At 35.0% G+C, this 23,139-nt stretch overlaps 1 protein-coding gene across 3 annotated transcripts in view; it reads left to right on the top strand.

Annotated features, from left to right (window-relative positions):
- PHTF2 (putative homeodomain transcription factor 2) overlaps positions 1 to 21,922 on the top strand; it is a 99,632-nt gene extending 77,710 nt beyond the window's left edge. For 2 of the 3 annotated variants that reach the window (XM_070424563.1, XM_070424562.1), the window contains 8 exons: positions 3,436 to 3,564; positions 5,980 to 6,252; positions 6,481 to 6,612; positions 8,996 to 9,082; positions 14,348 to 14,503; positions 14,829 to 14,924; positions 17,512 to 17,637; positions 18,708 to 21,922. In XM_070424563.1, the coding sequence (XP_070280664.1) occupies positions 3,436 to 3,564; positions 5,980 to 6,252; positions 6,481 to 6,612; positions 8,996 to 9,082; positions 14,348 to 14,503; positions 14,829 to 14,924; positions 17,512 to 17,637; positions 18,708 to 18,728 (1,020 nt within the window). In that variant the 3' untranslated portion in view covers positions 18,729 to 21,922. Of the gene's footprint in view, positions 1 to 3,435; positions 3,565 to 5,979; positions 6,253 to 6,480; positions 6,613 to 8,995; positions 9,083 to 14,347; positions 14,504 to 14,828; positions 14,925 to 17,511; positions 17,638 to 18,707 lie in introns of those variants that run through there. The other variant, XM_070424565.1, reaches the window with a different exon arrangement.
- The last annotated feature ends 1,217 nt before the right edge of the window (positions 21,923 to 23,139 follow it).

Below are 23,139 nucleotides of genomic sequence, written 5' to 3'. Positions count from 1 at the left end.
TTTTTATTATTTATTTACCACAAGTAAAAGTCAGGAATTGTTATCTTTCTTTTAAATTTTTTTTACTGTTTCACTTCATTACTGCTGTGTCTGTGCTCCGTGTGAGTGACGTGGAGGTGCTTATGTAGGTGGGTTTCGACTTACTGCGAACGCGTTACGTCGCACCTTAGGAACGGATCTCCGACGTAACCCAAGGACCTACTGTATTTGATTTGGAGGACCCTTTTCTGCCTACTTAAGACTCAAAAATCTCTTATGAAGAAACATTGAGCATTTGAATCAGTATGTTCTTGTCGGGATAACCAAATCTGTTTTTGTTTTATTTTCTTTGTAAATAGTAACAAACATTTCCATAGGAGAAAATTTTCTTCCTCTAGTCATGGCTGAATGTATAATAAAATATAAAGCCATATTCAAGTGAAATTCATCTTTCAATAGGGAAAGCCAGATTTTAATGGATACAGTTCCCACAGGTGGAAACTCCAGTAAAGCAGTTGTCATGGTGAATTTATTTGAAACAAAACCTGCCACCATTAAGTTTTATGATTTTCAGGCAATTTTTAATGAACAAGGAGCAGTTAAGAATTAGAATGAGGATAAAAAACAATCATTAAAAGAGTTCCAAATTTCAATTTGAAAAGCATACAAAGAAGAACCTATGTGATAACATAAAATGGAATTATTTACTTCCATGTTTTCCCTGAATCTTTTAATTTATTTTTTTAATACATTTTATTGATATTTTTACAGAGAGGAAGGGAGAGGGATAGAGAGTTAGAAACATCGATGAGAGAGAAACATCGATAAGCTGCCTCCTGCACACTCCCTACTGGGATGTGCCCGCAACCAAGGTACATGCCCTTGACCGGAATCGAACCTGGGACCCCTCAGTCCGCAGGCTGATGCTCTATCCACTGAGCCAAACCGGTTAGGGCTGAACCTTTTTAAAAAAGTGTTTCATGTAATGCTGCTCTCCATACATTAGGCAGTACATGTTTCAACAAGAATGTTTTTCAGAATACATACATTTGACAAACACATACACAGGTATAGGGCTTTTTAAGTAACTTTTTCTCTGTTTTGCCTTTCTAGAAATAAGACAGTGATAAATCTACTTAGAGTAACTGGGAAGGTAGCTGGGCAAAATGAGTACTTTGGGAAGGAGAGTGAAGAACTGCTTGATTTCTGTTTCTGTCTGTAGATGGACCTGCATCATATTGAAATGCCTTGCTTCATGTAATCGGAAAACCTTTAATTCACTGTTACAGACTGAGAGTTAAGAAATAAGTTAAAATGCCTGTGTCAGTGGTTGAAATCTGTTGCCTCTCAGGCTTAACACTTTCCATTCAGCTTCTTGCAATTGTTCCTAGCTTTTTAGTTTCATTGTTTCATAATTACAAACTTCCAAGAAAAGTTTGATACATATTTCAATGCAAATTATTTCTATCCCAGACTAGAATATTTTGTTTGAAGATAAATTATGGAACATCATTTGATAAAAGTGTTTAATTACCAGTATCTCATAACTTAAGAGCTATGATGAAACATAGCTCATATATGTTTCAATAGCAAAATATATGCTTTGAAGGTTAATGTATATTAAAATACTATGTCTTTGGGAAAGATATATATTTAGAGGCAACCTCTTGATAGTCAAATAACTACATGGAAAGAGCTTTGTCAATAGCATGACTACTGGCATTATGGTTTGCCTGTAATTATTCACCAGTTTCTATGCTGTTTATAGTAAACATGGTATATATAACTTGACATAAAGAAAATTAGTGTATGAGGTAGAATAATTTCCTTATCTCTTTTCTTACATATTGTTGACTTACTATTTTATACCTTTAATTGAAGTTAATCAATGCAACTTTACTCCCCCTAGAGCAGTGGTTCTCAACCTTCTGGCCCTTTAAATACAGTTCCTCACGTTGTGACCAACCATAAAATTATTTTCATTGCTACTTCATAACTGTAATGTTGCTACTGTTGTGAATCGTAATGTAAATATCTGATATGCAGGATGGTCTTAGGTGACCCCTGTGAAAGGTCGTTCGACCCCCAAAGGTGTCACGACCCACAGGTTCAGAACCGCTGCCCTAGAGGAAAATATATTCCTTACATTTACATGTCTTTATCCTATTTGAATCATATTTTGTCCTCCAAAGAATAAATATAACTAGAGTAGATTATTCTGTTCATTGTTAGAAGTTTTTTTAATGAAATATGTTATAAAAATAAGTTAGAAAGACTATGTCAGTGATGGCGAACCTTTTGAGATCGGCGTGTCAGCATTTTGAAAAACCCTAAGTTAACTCTGGTGCTGTGTCACATATAGAAATTTTTCAATATTTGCAACCATAGTAAAACAAAGATTTATATTTTTGATATTTATTTTATATATTTAAATGCCATTTAACAAAGAAAAATCAACCAAAAAAATGAGTTTGCGTGTCATAGGTTCGCCATCACTGGACTATGTCAACAAAGAAATTCATCCCATTCTAGATCTAATCTTTTAGTGTTTTTTCTCCTATCAATATCTGGTCCTACAAAAATTGTTGTTTCATCAATTTTGTTGCTATCTTTAGCTCCCAACTATCCTATTTTGAAATTTTATTTCTTTAATTATAGATCTAAAGCAAACAAACATAAGCCTGTGATTCTTTTTATTAAAGCTTTAAATTTTTCTTTTTACCTTTTTTTATTTCTTGAAACATTGAGAAATACTTTATATTACTTGGGAGAGTACTTCTACTTATTTGTGCTTTGCAATATTTGCTCTGAGGAACAGAAACTTAAATTGATCCTTTGGAGAAATGCTAGATTAAAGTATCAGAAAAGTAAGTCAAGTATTAACGGTAGGTGTGTGAGGAAGGGTCTCCTTCAGCATGAGATTGTATCACTAATCTTTCAAAGAGGTTCAAATCTCAGCTGTCATTGTTTTTTATTGAATGATCATAAGTTGGACAATTAGTAATATGAACAATGTGATATCTGTTTGTCTATGAACATTTGTATATTATTAGCTATATAGACAGGTTGACAACTAAGTGCTTTTGCTGACATATTTTAGAGTATTTTTAAACAATATATTGCCTAATATCTGTTATAGAAAGTTTTTAACTTATGCATTTTTATAACTGTAATATCTTATGGCATCTGTTTAATATATATGCTAATTTTAAGAATTTTAGTGTCATTGAAATTCTGTGTATAAATACCGATATAGCTATGCACATACATGTACATTCTATTTATAAAAGATAAATGCATTCACTTATTTCTATTTTTTACTAGTAATGTAGTTAAAGTTTGTGTGTGTGTGTGTGTGTGTGTGTATACATATATATGCATGTGTGTGTATATATGTTTGTTTTCTTTTTGAAATGAGATAACTGTATTTACCAATTTCTTTTTACTTTTTTATAGAGTCATTTGCCCTGGCTCCACAGTTCCCACCCAGGATTAGAAAAAATAAGTGCTATAGTATGGGAAGGAAATGACTGTAAGAAAGCAGATATGTCTGTACTTGAAATCAGTGGAATGATAATGAACAGAGTAAGTTTTCAAATTTTATTCTTTTAGTTCAAGGATAAAACAGTGATTATTAACCCTTTGCACTCCGCTGTCGCCTCTCAGGGGACATCGGAATTCTAGCATATCACTCGGATGTCCCCTCTCAGGGGACATTGCAGTTTATTAGTGATTACGGGGAATTGAGTTATTTCAACGCAACTTTTTGAGACATGCATGTTTCCCTGAAGTTTTAACTTGAAATGGCACAAGAAATTAAATCAAAATATTGTAAAATTACTAAGATATATACAAGAAATGTCAGTGGGTTTTGTGTCGGATTAAACAATAAACTACATATTCCCGATGTGGGACAAAGAAAACGGGACTGCATTGTGTGTTCTAACAGGAAAACACCTGGTGGCAGGCGTCAAACCACTTATTACTGTCAAATATGCACTAATCAGCCTGCAATGCATATTGGGGAGTGTTACAAAACTTATCATACTGTACAAAATTATAAACAATGAAACATTGTTTTTTTTGCAAATATACATTCCTCAATGTCACCCAATTCATATAAGTCCAATATCATTATAATACGTTACTTGGTTCCAAAATTATACTAAATAATACGAGGGTCTGTAAATGCACGTTTCCGCCGCAAAGTAGTGTTGAGTAGCTGGTAGCCAATGTCCAGAATGGTTCGGAGTGCAAAGGGTTAATATCCTATATAATGAAAGCCTAATATGCTAAGTGTCCAACTGTTCAACTGTTCAACCAGTCACTGTGATGCATACTGACCACCAGGGGGCAGACGCTCCAACTGGTAGGTTAGCTTGCTGCTGGGGTCCGGTTGATTGGGACTGGGCAAGATGGGCCAGACACGCCCTGGAGCCCTCCCTCGGTTCCTCCCTGGCCCTGATTGTGCACCGGTGGGGTCCCTTGGCCTGGCCTGAAGGGATCGGGCTGAAACCGGCTCTCCGACATACCCCAAGGGGTCCCAGATTGCAAGAGGGCGCAGACCAGGTCGAGGGACCCCACTGGTGCATGAATCTGTGCACTGGGCCTCTAGTATTAAATAATTACTGCAATGTTATGTTTATAACCTACTCACCTCACTTTTCAACCTGAAAAAAAGTTATTTGTATTTTTCTTTGTTGTTGATTTAAACAGTGATATCACTCTCACCTTTTATTGTTTTCATTCTTGCAACTAAGAATAGATACAATCTAAAATTTTCTTCTTTTATGTTATTCTTTCTTTTGCTTTCCGTGGATCAAATTGAGGAGCTGCTAGATATATACAGTTTTGATGAATATTTATTTTTCTTTATCACCCATCTTGGCTCATTTATTTATTAGTACCCAGAACATTAAACAATTCAAACAGAAGATTTGTGTTGATACTTCCTTGCCTAATTAAATGTATAGAAGTAATGCAGCTGGGGTAAACATCTTGAGTAGTTGGAAGTAGAGTTAGATGAGAATACTGTGGATTTTAATTTTAGTTTTTATTACTTTTTTAAAAAATCAGATCATTGCTACTTTTAAAGTTTTACCTGATTCCTCTGGACATCTAGTCATGATTTAACTTGCAGTTCTAAATTTCTTGTGCATTGCTATGCTAGAACCTTTGTACACACTTCATGTGGGACAGGAATTAAAATAACTGGGTATAGAAATTGATCTACTTCCTCTTTCATGTCTCAGTGTGAGCAATGAAAAGCTATCAACAAGGAGTGTCTAGTTGGTGTTCTTTATCTTAACTGTCTGTGAGATAGCAGATTATAGAATGACAAAAAGTTACCTAAGTGATATTTAAGGTTTCTCCCAGTTCTCCCATTCTTATATTTTCCCATTACTTAAATTTTAGTTTCCTTTTTTATAATTACCCTACCATCTTTTCTCTTTTCTTATTTAATTGTCCCCCCTCTAACATTTTCTCTCTTCTAAATGGTTTTAGAATTTAAAGAGACATCCATTTGTATATTGAGCTCTTTGAAGAAAATACAAATCACAAGTTTATTGAATAATTAAATATAATTCTAGATTTTTTTCTTTAATGAACTAAATTTAAGTGGATGTGAGATCTCGTTCTCTTTAATATTGCAGTATTTGTGAATATTTCTAACTTTTGAAATAATGAGATACATATAATTTTTTTTTAAGATCTGGGTAAGACCAAGATCGTTAATCCTTTTTGCATCTACTTAGTGAATTAGAGATCTGATAATGAACTATTTTTGAAAACTGAAGAAATAATGTTTTACTTTTTACACATTATAGGCTCTTCAACTTTGAGTAAATTTAATTTTTATTATTCATGTAGTAAAACTAATACATTTTAACAAACTGATTCTATATTGCTATAAATAAAATCATGCTTAATAGAAATTCATTTTACTGTAGGTAAAATTTGTGTAAGTTTTTTTTCTTTTTCTTTTTTCTCTCTATAAAGGTGAATAGCCATATACCAGGAATAGGATACCAGATTTTTGGAAATGCAATCTCTCTTATCCTGGGTTTAACTCCGTTTGTTTTCCGACTCTCCCAAGCTACAGACTTGGAACAGCTCACTACACATTCGGCTTCTGAACTTTACGCGATTGCATTCGGTTCTAATGAAGATGCCATAGTGCTTTCTATGGTTATTATAAGTTTTGTGGTTCGTGTGTCTCTTGTGTGGATTTTCTTTTTTTTGCTCTGTGTAGCAGAAAGAACTTACAAACAGGTGAGTATATATAGACTTCTGAAGAGAGAACATCTTATCCTTTTCCTAATGTTCAAAGTATTCTTTATTTTAGTATTTCATTAAATCAATCTGAGCTGCTAATTCTTTTCTCGTTTTGTTTTTGTAGTACTTAACTAAATAAAATTCTAACAGTTCATATTTTGTTGATTTTTGTTTTTTCGTAGTAATATACTTGAAAATTTAATGCTTGCCTTTTGTCTTTTTTAGCGCTTACTTTTTGCAAAGCTCTTTGGACATTTAACATCGGCAAGGAGGGCTCGAAAATCTGAGGTTCCTCATTTCCGGTTGAAGAAAGTACAAAATATAAAAATGTGGCTATCACTTCGGTCCTATCTTAAGGTAGAATGGTAGTGACAAAAGTACTCTTAAATGTGCTGGCTTCCTCTCAGAGTTCCCTTTTCTTTGTCAATATGTAGGTATGTCTAGATGTGTATTCACATAAGTACTCACACAGTGCTGTGTGTTCTTTATGCTCCATATGCAGAAATCCAAAATAAATGTTTAACTGATTCTTTATAGTAAAGCACCTGAAGTCTAAAAGGCTTCAGTGTATTTGAGGTAGATAATTCAAAATCAAGTTGTCTTTAATTTATCTTTGTTCATAAATCTCACCAACTTCTACTCATTCAAAAGCTAGATTAAAGATTTTGTTTCTACCTAAAATGGTTGTCAAAAGCCAGTAGAGGGAGCCCACTGCTTAGAAAAGAGTTTTTAAAAAATCTGTGATCAGAATCACCTCAGTGAAGTGGCCTATTGCTATTTAAAAATACTAGCTTACAATTCTAAGCCATTCTTTTCATGCTGTTCTTTTCTTTAATCTTGTTAAATAACCTTTCTAATTATGGAAGTAGATTAAAAAAACACATCTCAGGAGGGAAATGGGAAACATCTGAATTAATTTTAGGAAAACACTAAGGATTATTTCTTTGTTGCATTAAGTAGCAATGAATTTCGTTATATATGGAGTTACCTAAGACCGAATATCCTCTAACATACCTAGATCTTTAATGCTTCTTATTTTGTTCTTTTTAAAAAATCTTTATTGTTAAAAGTATTATATATGTCCCCTTATTTCCCCCATAACACTTTTTATTTTGAAGCAACAATGAAAGAAGTGAAAAAATTTTTGCACTGTTTATCTAGCTTTCTATTTAAAATATTCATTATTCTGCTTATTTAACTAACTTAATCTCCATTGGAAAATGTTACAAATTGGCGTAGATTATTTTTGTCACTGTGACATTTCTGTTGTAAAGAGGGATGAATATGTCTTCGTTGCATGGCTTAGTGAGAAGCCACACCAAATTTCCCTTCTTTATCAATGCTATGTAGGTATTACATTCTTTTCTACATTGATTACTTTATTCAGTAAACATTTATTTAATGTTAACCATGTGCCATCCACTACCCAGGAGATGAAATTCTCTACCCTCATGAGCTTGCACTTCAGTGACATTTAACCCCAGACCTATGAATTATCTTTGAAATTTACTTCCTTCTCTTGCATTTCCAACATCCAATTTATCACCAATTTCCACCCATTCTGCTTCCAAAATATAACTTGAGTTTATTTACTTACATTTGTTTCCTTTTCCATCACCTTAATTGAAAACAATTTGGGCTACTGGAGTTGCCTCTTAACTGGCCTTCCAGCATTCAGAGTTCCTCCTTCCAATACTTCCTTCACTCTGCCAACAGAAATCTTTTTTTAAAATGTAGATTTGACCATATACTTCTTAAAATTTTTTGGAGATTCTCCATTGCCCTTAGGATAAAGAATAAAATCTGACAGGGCTTATAATGCCCTTAATGACCCAGCTCTTGCCATTAGTCTGTCTTTCTTTCTTCCTACATTCCAGCCACACTAAACTGCTTCAGTTCTTTGAATGTACTCTGATCATTCTTGTTCTGTGCTCTTCCTTCCACCAAACCATTGTCATGTGCCATCTTAGTTTGGTATAAATATCACTTTCTTAGGGAAATCTTCCCAGGCCCACACAATCTTGTATTTGGGGGGTTAGAAGGGTGGGCCTGGAAAGATCTCTCTAAGGAAGTGATATTTACATAAAACTCCCAATTTTCTCAGCACATCCTATACTTTTCCTTCATAGCACTTATCACAACTTACACATATATCTGTGATTTTGAAATTGATGCCTGACTCCCTAATGATGAAGGTAGGGACTGTGTCTGTTTTGTTCTCTGCTGTGTTTCTACCCCCTAGCACAGTACTTCATTCTGAGCAGGTGCTTAAGAAACATTTGTTGAATGAATAGTGTTTGTAAAGTGAAATATGCTAAGAATTCTAGGCTATATATTCACCATTTCCACTGTGTTGCAAATCCTTAGGAAATAGTAACACTTTAATAAAAATTCATCTAACAAATTAGGTGTATTTTCAACATTATAAGTTACTAGAGGCCTGGTGCATGAAATCGTGCACAGGTGGAGTCCAACCGGCCTGGGGGAGGGGATGCGGAGGTTGGCTGATCGGGGTTGAGGCTGGTGGGGGGAAGGGCCGTGGGTGGTTCGCTGGCCGGCCTGCCCCGCCCCCTGGTCGAACTCCCAGTCAAACTCTTGGTCTAGGGGACAATTTGCATATTAGTCTTTTATTATATAGGATGATCAACCTATAGTGATGGATAAGCACCTTAATTGAAAGCATGAAATTGATTGCTAATTAGTAAATGTATTTAAAAGTGTTTTCCCTTTTTTCCCCCAGCGTCGAGGTCCTCAGCGATCAGTTGATGTAATAGTTTCCTCTGCTTTCTTGTTGACTATCTCAGTTGTATTTATCTGTTGTGCCCAGGTGAGTTACCTTGTTCTGTGTAGTAATTAGATAATCAGACCTACAAATATTCAGCTTCAAACATTTTCTAATAAAAAAAGAATGAAAGCAATAATATAAGTAAACCTAGTCACACAATTTTGAAATTGGCTTTTTGCAATTTCTTATTTTTTCAATAGAATAAATGAAATATTTGGAAGTTATTCATTTATGTGTCACACTAGTGGCTAGCATATTCTCAGATGTGTATTGATTGGACATATGATAATTAGTTTTTGCCATTAATTCTCCTGGTTATCTTTATTTCCCAAAACAAACTTATGAGTGACTATAGTTATCAATTGTTTCATACTGGTTTTTGTTGTTGTTGTTTTTTAAACATATAGTTTATTGATTTTTTACAGAGAGGAAGGGAGAGGGATAGAGAGTTAGAAACATTGATGAGAGAGAAACATTGATCAGCTGCCTCCTGCACACCCCCTACTGGGGATGTGCCCACAACCAAGGTACATGCCCTTGGCCGGAATCGAACCTGGGACCCTTCAGTCCGCAGGCCAACGCTCTATCCACTGAGCCAAACCAATTAGGGCATGTTTCATACTGTTTTACATGAATCTCTGCTTTACTCACATTTAGCATTTATTATTTTGTACCTTATTTGTTACTGTGGCTTGACTGCCTCATGCTCTGTAAAAGAATTCTTGTTGACCAAGATTAGTCAGGCAACAGAAGTATCTCAGGATATTTTTTGTGCTATAAAGTTTAAACATCTATTTCAAGTAATATGACCTACTGAAAATTCTTCTGCTTTAAAGCATCATACAATGCTAGCAAAATAAAATCCAGCATTTTATATATCTGACTTTATAAAACAGTAAGGGACCAAAGTGAAGATAGCATTGAACAACAGAGCAGTTCAGTATACGTGTTAATGCATGGCAGCCCTAGGATAAGAAAGTGAGGTACATTGGCACTCTTAGTATCCTAGAGACTTGAGATTTTATGCCCACATGAGGACAGAAGATGAGGCCTCAACCTGCATGCACACGTTCTTACACATGCTTCCACAAAAGCCAGAACCCTCAAAGGGCTGCAGTCTCCATGAAAAGATGGAATAAGAAAAGCAGTCTGCCCTGCAGCACAGGAAGACAATAAGGAATCTTGTCTCTAACTCTGCCTAGACTCTGGCAAGGAGTTGGGGAAATGTCTCTCCTAAGAACTGTAGGTCTGCACTTAATAACAGGTTCGGGGTTTAAATGTACATTACAGGTCTTGTCCTGTAACCCCTGTGTCAAAAAATTATATAAAAAGTGGTCGTAAGCTCTTAGATACCTAGTGGAAGCAAAACCGAGACTGTTCTGGGGTATGTGACTTCAACGTAGGACTCAAGATTTTCACAGATAAAGCCTCTTCAGATTTCAAAACACGTGAAGAAACAATAGAATATGAGTGCATCAACAGATCAATAAACAGCAGGAATAGATCTCTAGCTACTTCAGATAATAGACTGATCAGATAGAAACTATAAGGTTAGCTTGCTTAAAATGATTAAAGACATAGGTTAACACTACAAAAAAAAGAGATAGCTTTAAAAGAGAACCAAATAGTACTTCAGAGAAATAAAAAATATGGCATTGATATTAAAAACAGAAAAAAATAGCAGATTGAAAACAGGTAAAGATAGTGAATTGGTAGAAGGGAAAAAAGTTACTCAGAATATAAGAGAGTGTCAAACAGATGGATATAAAAAAAGCAATTGAGACAGATAGGATATTCAACATACATCTATCTAACGAATTGCAGATGGAAAGAAGAGGGAGAGCAATATTTGGAGAGAAAATGGCTAGGGGTTTTTCTGAATTGATGAAAGGTGTTAGTTTTTACCACACTTAGACACATTTTGGAGAAACTGCAGAACACCAAAAACAAAGAGAAAAATCTTAAGAGCAACGAAAAGGAAATGACTTGATTTCTAATTTCTACTCAAAATTTCTAATTACACTTCAGTCTTTTCCATGTTCCTGAAGTACATCTTATAATTCTTCTGTCTCTCAAAAACACATAAAACCTATTTATTGCTAGCAACAAAAGACACAGGAAACATAATAACATGGAAGGTTTTTGAATGTAGAAGAATAGAAAAAGATACTGTAGGCAAACTCTAGCCAAGAGAAAGCTGGCAATTTTCAATAATATCAAAAGAAATAGACTATGATCCAAGAAGTCTGAGAAAAATTTAAAAATTAATTCATTAAGAAGATCAATTTGTATGCATGTGATCATATAACTTTAAATATATCTATATATAACCAAAGTCAATAGTAAAATACCACATTGGGAGGTTCCAACATATTTCTTTCTTTCTTTTTTTTTTTTTTAATATATATTTTATTGATTTTTCTACAGAGAGGAAGGGAGAGAGATAGAGAGTTAGAAACATCAATGAAAGAGAAACATCGATCAGCTGCCTCCTGCACATCTCCCACTGGGGATGTGCCCGCAACCCAGGTACATGCCCTTGACCGGAATCGAACCTGGGACCTTTCAGTCCGCAGGCCGACGCTCTATCCACCGAGCCAAACCGGTTTCGGCCCAACATATTTCTTTTAGTAATTGCTAGGTTAAGCAGACAAAAAAATGTAGTGAAAATATGTATCTAAACCAGACAGTCAGAATTTTATTCTAAAATTGGAGAATACAGCCGAAACCGGTTTGGCTCAGTGGATAGAGCATCGGTCTGCAGACTCACGGGTCCCGGGTTCGATTCCGGTCAAGGGCATGTGCCTGGGTTGCGGGCACATCCCCAGTGGGAGATGTGCAGGAGGAGGCTGATCGATGTTTCTCTCTCATCAATGTTTCTAACTCTCTATCTCTCTCCTTTCCTCTCTGTAAAAAATCAATAAAATATATTTAAAAAAGAATATTAAAATTGGAGAATACATATTCTTTTCAGGCATAAGGACAGTTATAAAACTCCCGTTTTCTAGGCCACAAAGTAATTTTCAACTGATACTATCCAGGCCACTTGATCTAGCTATAATGCAGTTAGAAAATAGTGACAGCAACAAAAGACCTCATACATTTGGAAAATTTAGAACATAAATAACAAATGTTTAAAAATAAAAGGCACAGTATTAAACTGAAATACTGGCAGAGTTGAGGATTTTTAAAAAAAGAATACTAGTGTAAGTTACTTTCTGCCAATAAAGTTGAAAGCTTTACTGACAGAAAGTAAACTTAACTGACTCAAAAACTAATTGAAAAACTGAGGTCTATAACCATAAAGCAATATTGATTCAATAATTTAAAAATCTGCCACCAACAAAAACCTCCAGATGCATCTGTTTTTAGTGGTGAATTTTGCCAAATATTCAAATAGACAGGTAGTCCTAATCTTATACAAATATAGAAAAACAGCATATTCCCCAATTCATTTTTTGCAGCTAATATGACCTTGATACCAACACCAGAAAGACAGCATGAAAGTGGGAAACCATGAGTTTATTTCCCTTATTAATAACTGAGATGCAAAATACTAGGAAGATAAAACCAGAGTTTAATAAATATAAATATGCCATGACCAGGATAGCTGGAATGCAAGGATTTTCAACTTTAGAAAATCCACTAATCTAGTTTGAGCTCCTTTAGTTGATTAAAGGAGCAAGAAACATCCGATCATCTCAATAGATGCAGAAAACAAATTGGTAAATTTCATTGGAGAGTTATAATGCAATGACTGGAAAGTACTGTCCTTAATCTGATAAAGTATATCTTTCAAAAGTTGGATCAAACATTGTACATAAATATTTATTACCTCATGTGCATTTTAAAAACAGAAATAAGATGCTTACCCTCTCTACCACTTCTAGTGAGCATTTTGATAGAGGGTATTAACCAATGAAGACAGGAAAAAGAAATAAATGGTATAAAGATTGAAAAGGAAAAAAAAATCACACGCTATATGACTATCTATATAGAACATCCAAGTGACTTCATAGACAATTTATTAAAAATATGATACATTTTTAGATGATCAAGAACAAAAAAAATGGTTACATCAACATAAAAAAATTAATTTTTGTCCTAGAAGCCAGGGAGCAGCAAATTTCCTCTGCAAAGGGCCAGATAGTAAATATTTTAGAATTTTGCCTGACTCATGCAGTCTCATATATTCTCCCTCACCCCTCCCTTAAAGTTTTAAGTACTACTAAAGGCACCATAATGAAAAAATGGAGTCTGAGGAAAGATACTGGCAAAATATGTGACTTAAATGACTTTGTTATTCAGAATATATAAATAACTTTTAAAATCAGTAAGAAAAATAGAAGTGGATATGGAATAGAAAATGTTAACTTACAGAAGAGGAAATCCAACGATTAATAAGCATATGAGACATATATATCTGCCCTAAGAATCAGGAAAAGGATAATACCAAGTGTGGGCAAAAATTGGCAAAGGAAACTGATAACACTGCTGAGACTATAAATTGTTACAACTGTTCAGAAACAAATTCGTAATACCTAATAAAGTTGATATGTGAATAATATCCAAGGACCCGGCAATTTTACTCCCATATATTAACTCCTAAAGAATGCTCTACATATGTGCACAGAGAGATGCATAAAAGAATGAAATCATTGTGTGTAATAAGGAGAATTGACAACAAAATAAATGTTAACGGAGAGAAGAGACCAGTACACTGTGCTTGATTCTTTCACTGTAATACCTTATTGAAGTTGGAATGAATGAAATTGAGCTTCATGTATCAGCATGGATAAATCTTGAAAACAAAGCTCAGTGGAATAAAAAACAAAGAATGGTGTAGACAATGTGATAACATTGTTATAAATTCTAAAATTCCAACATTGTTATAAATTCTAAAATATAAGATAATATAGTTTAAAAATATATATGTAGCTGAACTATAAACTGCATGGAAAAGATAAACACAAAATTTATTACCCTTACAGAAAGGATAGGGAAGAAGAAATAATGATTAAGGAAAAGTTTAAAGGGGCTTCAATTGAATCTTTTACCTTACTTTTCAATAATCTGAAAGAAATATTGCAAAATATTAAAATTTGACAAAAATGAGTAGAGGCCCCATTGGTTTTGATTACATTATATTTTTAGGTGCTTGAAATGTTAATAAATGTGAAATGTTTTTTAAATGTAATACTATATTCATGATCAATCTGTACGAAGTAAAATACGTTGTTTTTTTCTTGAGAAGAAATTGTGTGAATGACATTGCTTCTTCATGTTGTCTTTTTCAAACACTTTCAGTTGCTTCATGTGCATGAGATCTTCCTTGATTGTCACTACAATTGGGAACTGGTGATCTGGTGTATCTCATTAACACTTTTTCTGCTAAGATTTGTTACCCTTGGATCAGAAACAAGTAAAAAATATAGCAATACCTCAATATTACTTACTGAACAGGTGAGGATCCAGTTGATTTACTTTAGTTGTTATATTCTTAGGTTGATTTGACTCTGGGATTAAAGTGTTTCATCTTTTAAATAAAGACATTTAGATTTCCTTACTTGTTGCAGCTTTTAATTATATTTAAAAATTATTTTCTTATAAGTTTATTGTAAGAAATTTGGACTATACAGTAAAGTATGAAGAATATTAATATCACCTATAATCGCAATAACCAGAGAATTACCATTAATATTTTAGTGATGTCTTTCAATATCTTTTAAAAATGAATATTTGTTATAATTTTAAGTATTTTTAATTGTTTACATTTTTTTTATAAAAGATAAACCTGTACTTGAAAATGGAGAAGAAACCTAACAAAAAAGAGGAACTGACAATAGTGAATAATGTTTTAAAACTGGCTACTAAGCTGCTAAAGGTAAAAATAAAATTAAAAGTGGATATAATGTAGAATATGCTGCTTGACATTATATTTGAGTCCTTTGTAGATCCTACCTTGTATTTGGTTTTCATGACTATCCACCTTGTTTCCAAGTTATATTTAAGCATTCACACTATTTATATTTTCTCATTGCAAAACCAAAGTAATCCAAATCATTTCATTTTGAAATTTTGATAACTTGAAATTTTAAGACTTTTAATATGGTTAGAATATTATAGGCGTTGGCGTCTTTGGAAATTTTTGCCTCCTATAACTTAAAATAGATTTCACAAAAGGAAATTTGATGTCAATTTGGAAAATATTTTTTATCTTTTATTTCTCAGAGCAGTCTTCTGCTTGGCCTGCGTGCGTTAGCTTAAAAAGTGGTAATACATAATCATTATAATACTAGAGGCCCAGTGCACGACATTCATGCACTGGGGAGGAGGGGTCCCTCAGCCTGGTTTGCACCCTCTTGCTGTTTGGGACCCCTCGAGGGATGTCCACCTGCCACAGAGGCGGGAGAGGCTCCCGCTACCACCGCTGCACTCGCCAGTCGTGAGCCCAGCTTCTGGCTGAGTGGCGCTCCCCCTGTGGAAGCGCACTGACCACCAGGGAGCAGCTCCTGCATTGAGTGTCTGCCCCCTGGTGGTCAGTGCATGTCATAGCAACCAGTCGTTTCACCGTTTGGTTGATTTGCATATTAGGGTTTTATTTTATAGGATATATTACCAATAAACGTATTTTTTAATCATTTTTGGTGATGATAAAAAATATAATTTCAGTATATCTGATCTCATAATACCTCTTTGGAAGTAATTTAATAAAATATTTTTATCACTGCATTGCAGTGTTAGTAATGCTTTTCTTAAAAGGAAAATATTTCTTAAATTCTCAATTTCTATAACAAATGAAATATCCTTAGAGTTGTTTATAAATGTTCAGAATACGGTATGAAATTAGTTGGGCCTCAGTGTTATGGTTAATTCTTCACTCCACTAAAAAGCATTAATTTGCTATAGACTGTGCCTGACAGTATACTAGGCAATGAAAGGGTTCAGAAGAGGAGTGTGGGTTTGTTTGATACATACATATTAAATATCTTCAGAGTGTAGGCACTGTGCTGGACAGGAGGAAGCTATAAAGATGAGATTTAAGAGCAGCTGCCATCTCTCAGAGTAGAGAGAAATATAAAAATAACTAAAATACAATGCACAGCAGCATGATTTTTTTTTTTTTATCATACAGTCTTCTAGTCGGAAACCTGGGACTTAATATAAATTGCTCCTTCTCTCTCATTGCACAGCCAAGAAATTCTCTGGCACATTGATTCAACCTCTCATATATCTTCCAATTCATCCCCTCTTCCCTATCAATACAGCCCTAAGTGAGACCCTCATCATCTTTCACTTAAGCTTTAGATACACTGAACTCTTAAGGTATTCTTGCTTCTGGTCTCACTACTCTCATCCATCTTCCACCTTGCTGACTGGTAATCTTTCCCACATGCACAGCTGATATGCTTCTCCCCTAATTAAATTTCTTTGGTGCCAGTCTGTCAGTGCAATCAGCCTAAAGAATGACCCTCACATACATAGCCAGCTTTATAAATTTGAAGTAATTCTTTCCTTGTTCTTGGGCTCTAACAATGCTGAGCAACATCCAGCAATTCACAGGTGCCATGTTGTCAGTTGTCTTGATGGCATTCCTACTCTCCCTACCCTCTAAGTTTCAGCCCCACTGCTTTTATACATACTTCTTTTGTGGAACTGTAATAATTAAATTATTTATTTGCAGGGTCTATTAGACTGTAAGGTCCTTCAGCACAAGAACTAAATCTTAATTTCCCAGAGCCTAGCACAGGCCCTGGGACTTTAAATGTTTGAATCAGCCAATTCATTCATTCATTCATCCAAAAATTAATTTTCTCAAAGGAATTTTTATGTATGTATTAGTATTGGCAGAATATTGGCTAAATTTCTAATTCTTCTGCAAAAAGATATTGTTTAAGTTTATATTCTTACACTAAGAAATGTTTTCAAACTTTGTAGCTATTAGGCCAACACTTTTCTAGTCATTCATTTGGGAGAGAACTTGGAGTTTCAAATTTAGATTATATAGTGTGTTTTTTTTCCAGTTACATTTGACATGCAACATTGTATTAGTTTTAGGTGTATAATTAGACATTTATATAACTTATGAGGTGATGCCTTGATAAATCTAGTACCTACTTGAGACCATACATAGTTATTACAATATTATTGACTATATACCCTATACTATACTTTAAAACCTATGACTATTTTTAACTGCCAATTTCTACTTCTTAATCCCTTCATTTTTCACTCATCTCCCACCTCCTTCCCATCAATTAGTTATAGAGTTATTTGAAAGGAAGTCACCTTCTTCTTTAAAGATCAAAACAATTTAAAAAACCCTTAATGTATAGTTACTTATTTCAAGTGTTTATTCTTTCTAAAACTATTCATAACTTGTAACTATTTTTTTAATCCTCATTATATATTGCTCTGAATTAGTTTAACTGATAATTCTTAATCTGGCTCATGATTTTGTTTTCTTCTAGGAATTGGACAGTCCCTTTAGGTTATATGGGCTTACAATGAATCCATTGCTGTATAACATCACCCAGGTTGTCATCCTGTCAGCCGTTTCTGGTGTTATCAGTGACTTGCTTGGATTTAATTTAAAGGTAAGAATTTACAGGTATTTTTTTATTACTTAGTGCACTGTTACATTTTTGTGGCATTTATTTTACCCTAGCTCTCTTTTGAAATCTCACCCTCACAGTAATGAAATCATTTTGATAATATTGTATACAATTAATAAAAATAATTTCACAGAATGATAAACATTCTTGGTTTATAATATTGTTGGAACTCCTAGTTTGGAACAGTATTAATTACAAATAGAACTTTTGTGTAGAATAAGTGGAGGTATTTATTTTTACTCATATAATCCAAATCTAATTTAAGTGATAAAAAAGAAAAAGAAGAGCCTGATTTCTTTTTGGGAGCCAAAAGTTATATTACTTATCTATAACTAGAGGCCGGGTGCACGAATTCGTGCACCAGTGGGGTCCCTCAGCCTAGCCTGCAGGATCAGGCTGAAACCGGCTCTCCGACAACCCCTGAGGGGTCCTGGATTTTGAGAGGGTGCAGGCCAAGCCGAGAACCCACTGGTGCACCATCAGGTCTGGGGAGGGATGTGGGAGGTCAGCCAGCCGGGGAGGGACCGCAGGAGGGCTCCAGGGAATGTCTGGCCTGTTGCTCAGTCCTGATTGGCTGGACCCTAGCAGCAAGCTAACCTACCAGTCGGAGCATCTGCCCCCTGGTGGTCAGTGCACGTCATAGCAAGTGGTTGAACGGCCTTAGCATATCATTAGCATTTCATGCTTTGATTGGCTGAACGGATGACCGGACACTTAGCATATTAGGCTTTTATTTTTTAGGATAGCAATGCATACATCCTTCAACATATGTTCAGCTGTTAGTGAATAAGGTGTAAACTATTCATATTAGACTAGTTGTATATGTGTATTGTGTACACTTCCCTGTAAAAGAAAGCAAGAGAAACCTGATTTTCACTTTACTTGTTTAGGGTGAATTCTTCTTGAAAATAAAGGGATAAAGGAGCTTTAAAAAGTAAAATGAATACTTACGAATGAAATATAGATAAAAATAGTTTTATGTGATGTAACTTAATAAATTAGGATATTAAAACTGGCTCTAATGGTCACTGTTTCTATTATTTTTTCATCAGTTGTGGAAGATCAAATCATGACAATGCAGAGGAAAGAAGATGTAGCCTCTTTTCTAGAATAAGAGAACCAACTGAGCGGCCTGGAAGCAGCCCTGACCCTGCTGCAGGCGTCTCAGCTGGGGAGCGGAAGTGTTTACATCCCACTGTCTTGTGCAATTCTTATATTTATTTTACGTGTTCACTGTTTTTTTTTACATTTACTTCAGTCTTTATATTTTATTTTTAGCATCGAGTGTACTTAATTGTTGATGAAAAGGGTGATAAAACTGATATCCAGATACTTGAGGTCCTGGTAATAGCTCATAAATAATTGACAAAACAACAAATTGTGAGAATAGAAGCCATTGCTAAGCACTGTTTCTCCATCAATGCCATGAACTTGCCTTACTTGAGGAAAACTTCTTTAACTTTGAAATATTGCGGTGGACTCAGCTAAACCCATAAAGCATTTTCTTCAGTAAATCAAAATCCAGTCAGGGTTTCTCTCTAATTATTTTGGATCAATGCCAGGATCTAAACTGATTAAGCTGCAGTTAAGCACCCTTCAGTATTAATATATATAGTATTACGTAACAGGTCAACAAAGTGCTCTTTTTGATGATAAAACTCTTAATAGAGCAATAATTGTAAATGGTTACCATACTGTAAGATATTTTGATAAAAATTTAGTAGTATTAGTATTTATTTGAAATACTGGGCTGTTTGCACAGCTCTGTGCATGCTCAAAATGTGCACTTTTTAAAATTGTTACTTTTAATGCATATCTTTATATGGGATATGTTATAGTGTACTAGGGCATGATATGGTATCCTTTTGAGTGAGGTATATACTCATCTCACAGGTGAAGTGCCTATTGATATTACTAAAGTACATTATGTTTACTCAAGTAAAATAATTTTCTCCCCATGGTACACTGTAGTGTATGCTGTTCATACCACACTCAAATGAACAACTTAAGAACCAATAAAATACTCCTCTGATTGATAGTTATAAAAGTACTGTATACCCAAATCTTCAGAAAAGACAGCTTCAGCTTGCAAATTCTATACTCTAAACTTAATCTGGTACATCTCCCCTTCCTCATCATCACCCAATTAATTATATAAGGGCTATTTTAGATGTTTTTAACCTGGAAAGTTAACCCACCACCCCACTGCCCACCCCACCCCCCAAATAATTTGCCAAGTGTCCAAATGAGAACTTATTGTATTGGCACCTTAGGTAAATAGGGCAAATATGATAGTATCTTATTGGGCCTTGATTTTAAGTTGTTATATTTGTACAATCAAGAATATTTTAGGAAATAATTATAATATGAAATGTATTTGCAATTTTTTAAAACGGCATCTAGTTTTTAAAACAATTTATTTGAAACAATCTGTTTTCTTGGTGCAACATGTGTCATGTTGAATATCTTCACATTTTTAAACATTTTAGGGAATTTAAAATACTTGTAAGTAGTTTATTTGATTGGTGCAGTTTTAACCCCTGAATCATCACCTTAAGATCAGGAATGTGTAGAGAACAGAGCCATGTCATGATGTCACTTTGCTCTTACCATTCCTTCTGATCAGCCTCAATTCAGCCTCTGTAGTATATTTTCTTTCTGTAGAAAACAACAAAAGCAATTGTGTTTTATTTGCCTATGTTCTAATATGTTTAATAATGACCAAAGTGCATTCTGAGTTTTTTCAAGGAATGTATTACTGGAGCTTTAAGAACATACTTATTTTCTCATGTGAAAAATTAGGCTTTGTCTGATATGTTTCTTCTTCCTCTATTGTCTAATGTTGAAGTTGTTTTTAGGAATTATATTTTATAAACTTTTTCAAAATAAGGTACAAAGCTATTCAGAACTTAACATTTTGCACAGAATATGTCAAATATATTTTGAGAAAAAAAGTACAGCATGAGTTCTGTTCAGAAAAATAAGAGGAAACTATTGTATCTCACAAGAAAACTTATTTCAGAATGGAAATATTTTTGAGAAAAGTAGCTGACTATACTGATTTAGGGAAGTACTTGTTTTGGATTGAAGTTCATTTTAACTTGGAGTTGGGAGTTGACTTAACTGTGTACCATATACCTCTCAACAACTTATTAATAATATGTTGGGTTATTTCACTAATGTGGGCTACAGTAAAATACTAAAGGGAAAAAGTTGTCATTTTAAGCAATTTCAGAACATTAATGAACTGTTTTCAAAGAAGAAAAATTGACATTGCTGCCTTTTAGAATACCATGAATGTAAGAAAGTGAAAGAAATTATAATATCACATAATACAAAAAAGGCAGTTCAAAGATAGAATTGTGGCAGATAGTCTGTGTTAACTATTTCTTTGCCACATGAGTTGTTTTTGAAAGTTTGAACAGCAGGTTTAATAAAACATTGTATGACTGACAGTTAAACTAGAGGCGTTTTTTTTTTTAAAATTTATTTTCAAGTCATATACATTTCTATGGTAATTTTGTTTGACTATAGCATAATATTTAGTTGTAGCTTTTTGGTTTGAAGGGAGTGGAAATAAATTTTTTAAAACTTACTAACATTTCAGATTTTGTTATTCTCAGAACATGAGAGCATAATACATACACAGGCCTTTTATTAATGATGTTATGACATTATCATTTTTTCTGCCAAGCCTATATGAAGGATACCACCAATGTTTATCAACAGCACTGACTCCCCACAGTGCTTACTTCCTGGGGCGTAGACTGCAGGTCGACGAGTTAGTACAGGTATACTTTCAAAAGAGTATTCCCACATGATTGAGGATTACTTTCTTAAGATCAGGAATTTGATAGAATGTAAATTTTATAAGATTTTAATTGTATTCACTGCTGTATTCCCAGAACATAATAAAGTGCCTGATACATAGAAAAATCCCACTGAATGAAAGAGTGGATGGATGGATGGATGGATGGATGGATGGATGGATGGATGGATGGATGAAGTCACCTAGGACCTTAAACACCACCTAGTCCAAAGTCTTCATTTCTCTAGATGAAAAATCTGAGGCCACAATAAGGTTAAAAAGCTTGCCTAAGGTTGCACAACTGGTTAGTTAATGATAGAGCCTACACCAGTGATGGCGAACCTTTTGAGCTTGGCGTGTCAGCATTTTTAACTCTGGTGCCATGTCACATATAGAAATTTTTTGATATTTGCAACCATAGTAAAACAAAGATTTATATTTTTGATATTTATTTTATATATTTAAATGCCATTTAACAAAGAAAAATCAACCGTTTTCAGGCTGGCCACATCCCCTTCAGGGTGGAGGGTCCTGCTGGGGTCCCTGGCCAGTCTGGGTGAGGGGCTGATGGCTGTTTGCAGGCTGGCCAAGTCCCCCAGCAGGGACCCTCACCCCATGAGGGTGTGGCCATCCTGGGTGAGGAATTGATGGCTGTTTGCAGGCTGGCCACAGCCCCCAGCCACCCAAGCTCCCAGTGGAGGCTGGCTGGAAGCAGGTATCTGGGATTTATTTATCTTCTATAATTGAAACTTTGTTGCCTTTTGCAGAGGCCACAGCCAGCCAGGGCAGGCAGGAAGCTTGGCTTCCTCCATCACCGGGGCAACCAATCCTCTTGCTTGCTCCAGCTCTGTGGCTTCCGGCCGCCATCTTGGTTGGGTTAATTTGCATATAGTTGCTCTGATTGGCTGGTGGGCATGGCTTGGGCATAGCAAAGGTATGGTCAATTAGCATCTTTGTCTTTTATTAGTGTAGATTGTTTTTAGAGGGGAAGGGAGAGATAGAAACATCAATGACGAGAGAGAATCATTGATTGGCTGCCTCCTGCACACCCCCTACTGGGGATCGAGCCCGCAACCCAGGCATGTGCCCTTGGCAGGAATTGAACTGGGACCCTTCAGTCCACAGGCTGACGCTCTATCCATTGAACCAAACCAGCTAGGGCTATTTGATGTTTTTAAAACCAATCTCTTGTCCATTTATATGCTCCCTATAACAGTTCTAACCTTCTTTGTCATCCTCAAGCTCCTAATTCCTCTTATTCTATAGCTGTCAGCATTTTTCTTCTCTCACTTTACTGAAAAGATAAAAATTACACATGAATTCTGTCTGCTCTCTTCTTCAGCTGGGGGAAGAGATAGATGATGCTCTCTGAGGCCAGCTCCCCATCAGTGCTTAGGATTCGGTCCCTGTCCTGCTATATGACACCTCCTCAGTTTTCCCCTGACACCATAAATCTTTTCCTTTACTGGTTTTATGTTACCAGCCACTTAGATTTCAATGAGAGGTGCTTGGATTGAGAGTATGAGAGCATTATTTAAGGTTTATAGGTTGGATGGAAACATTGTATGCTGGATGGCACTGCAAAGGCTTCCGTACTCTGGCCTTTTCTGAACCAGGCAGGAAGTTGCTTACTCATGTTCAAGTTTTGTGTGTGTGTGTGTGTGTGTGTGTGTGTG

This window comes from Myotis yumanensis, unplaced genomic scaffold, assembly GCF_028538775.1.
Source record: "Myotis yumanensis isolate MYYU_CA2020_CCGP unplaced genomic scaffold, mMyoYum1.0.hap1 SCAF_9, whole genome shotgun sequence".
Lineage (NCBI taxonomy): Eukaryota > Metazoa > Chordata > Mammalia > Chiroptera > Vespertilionidae > Myotis > Myotis yumanensis.
The sequence above is the reverse complement of the archived record's forward strand: the minus strand, read 5'-3'. Positions and strand labels throughout refer to the sequence as shown.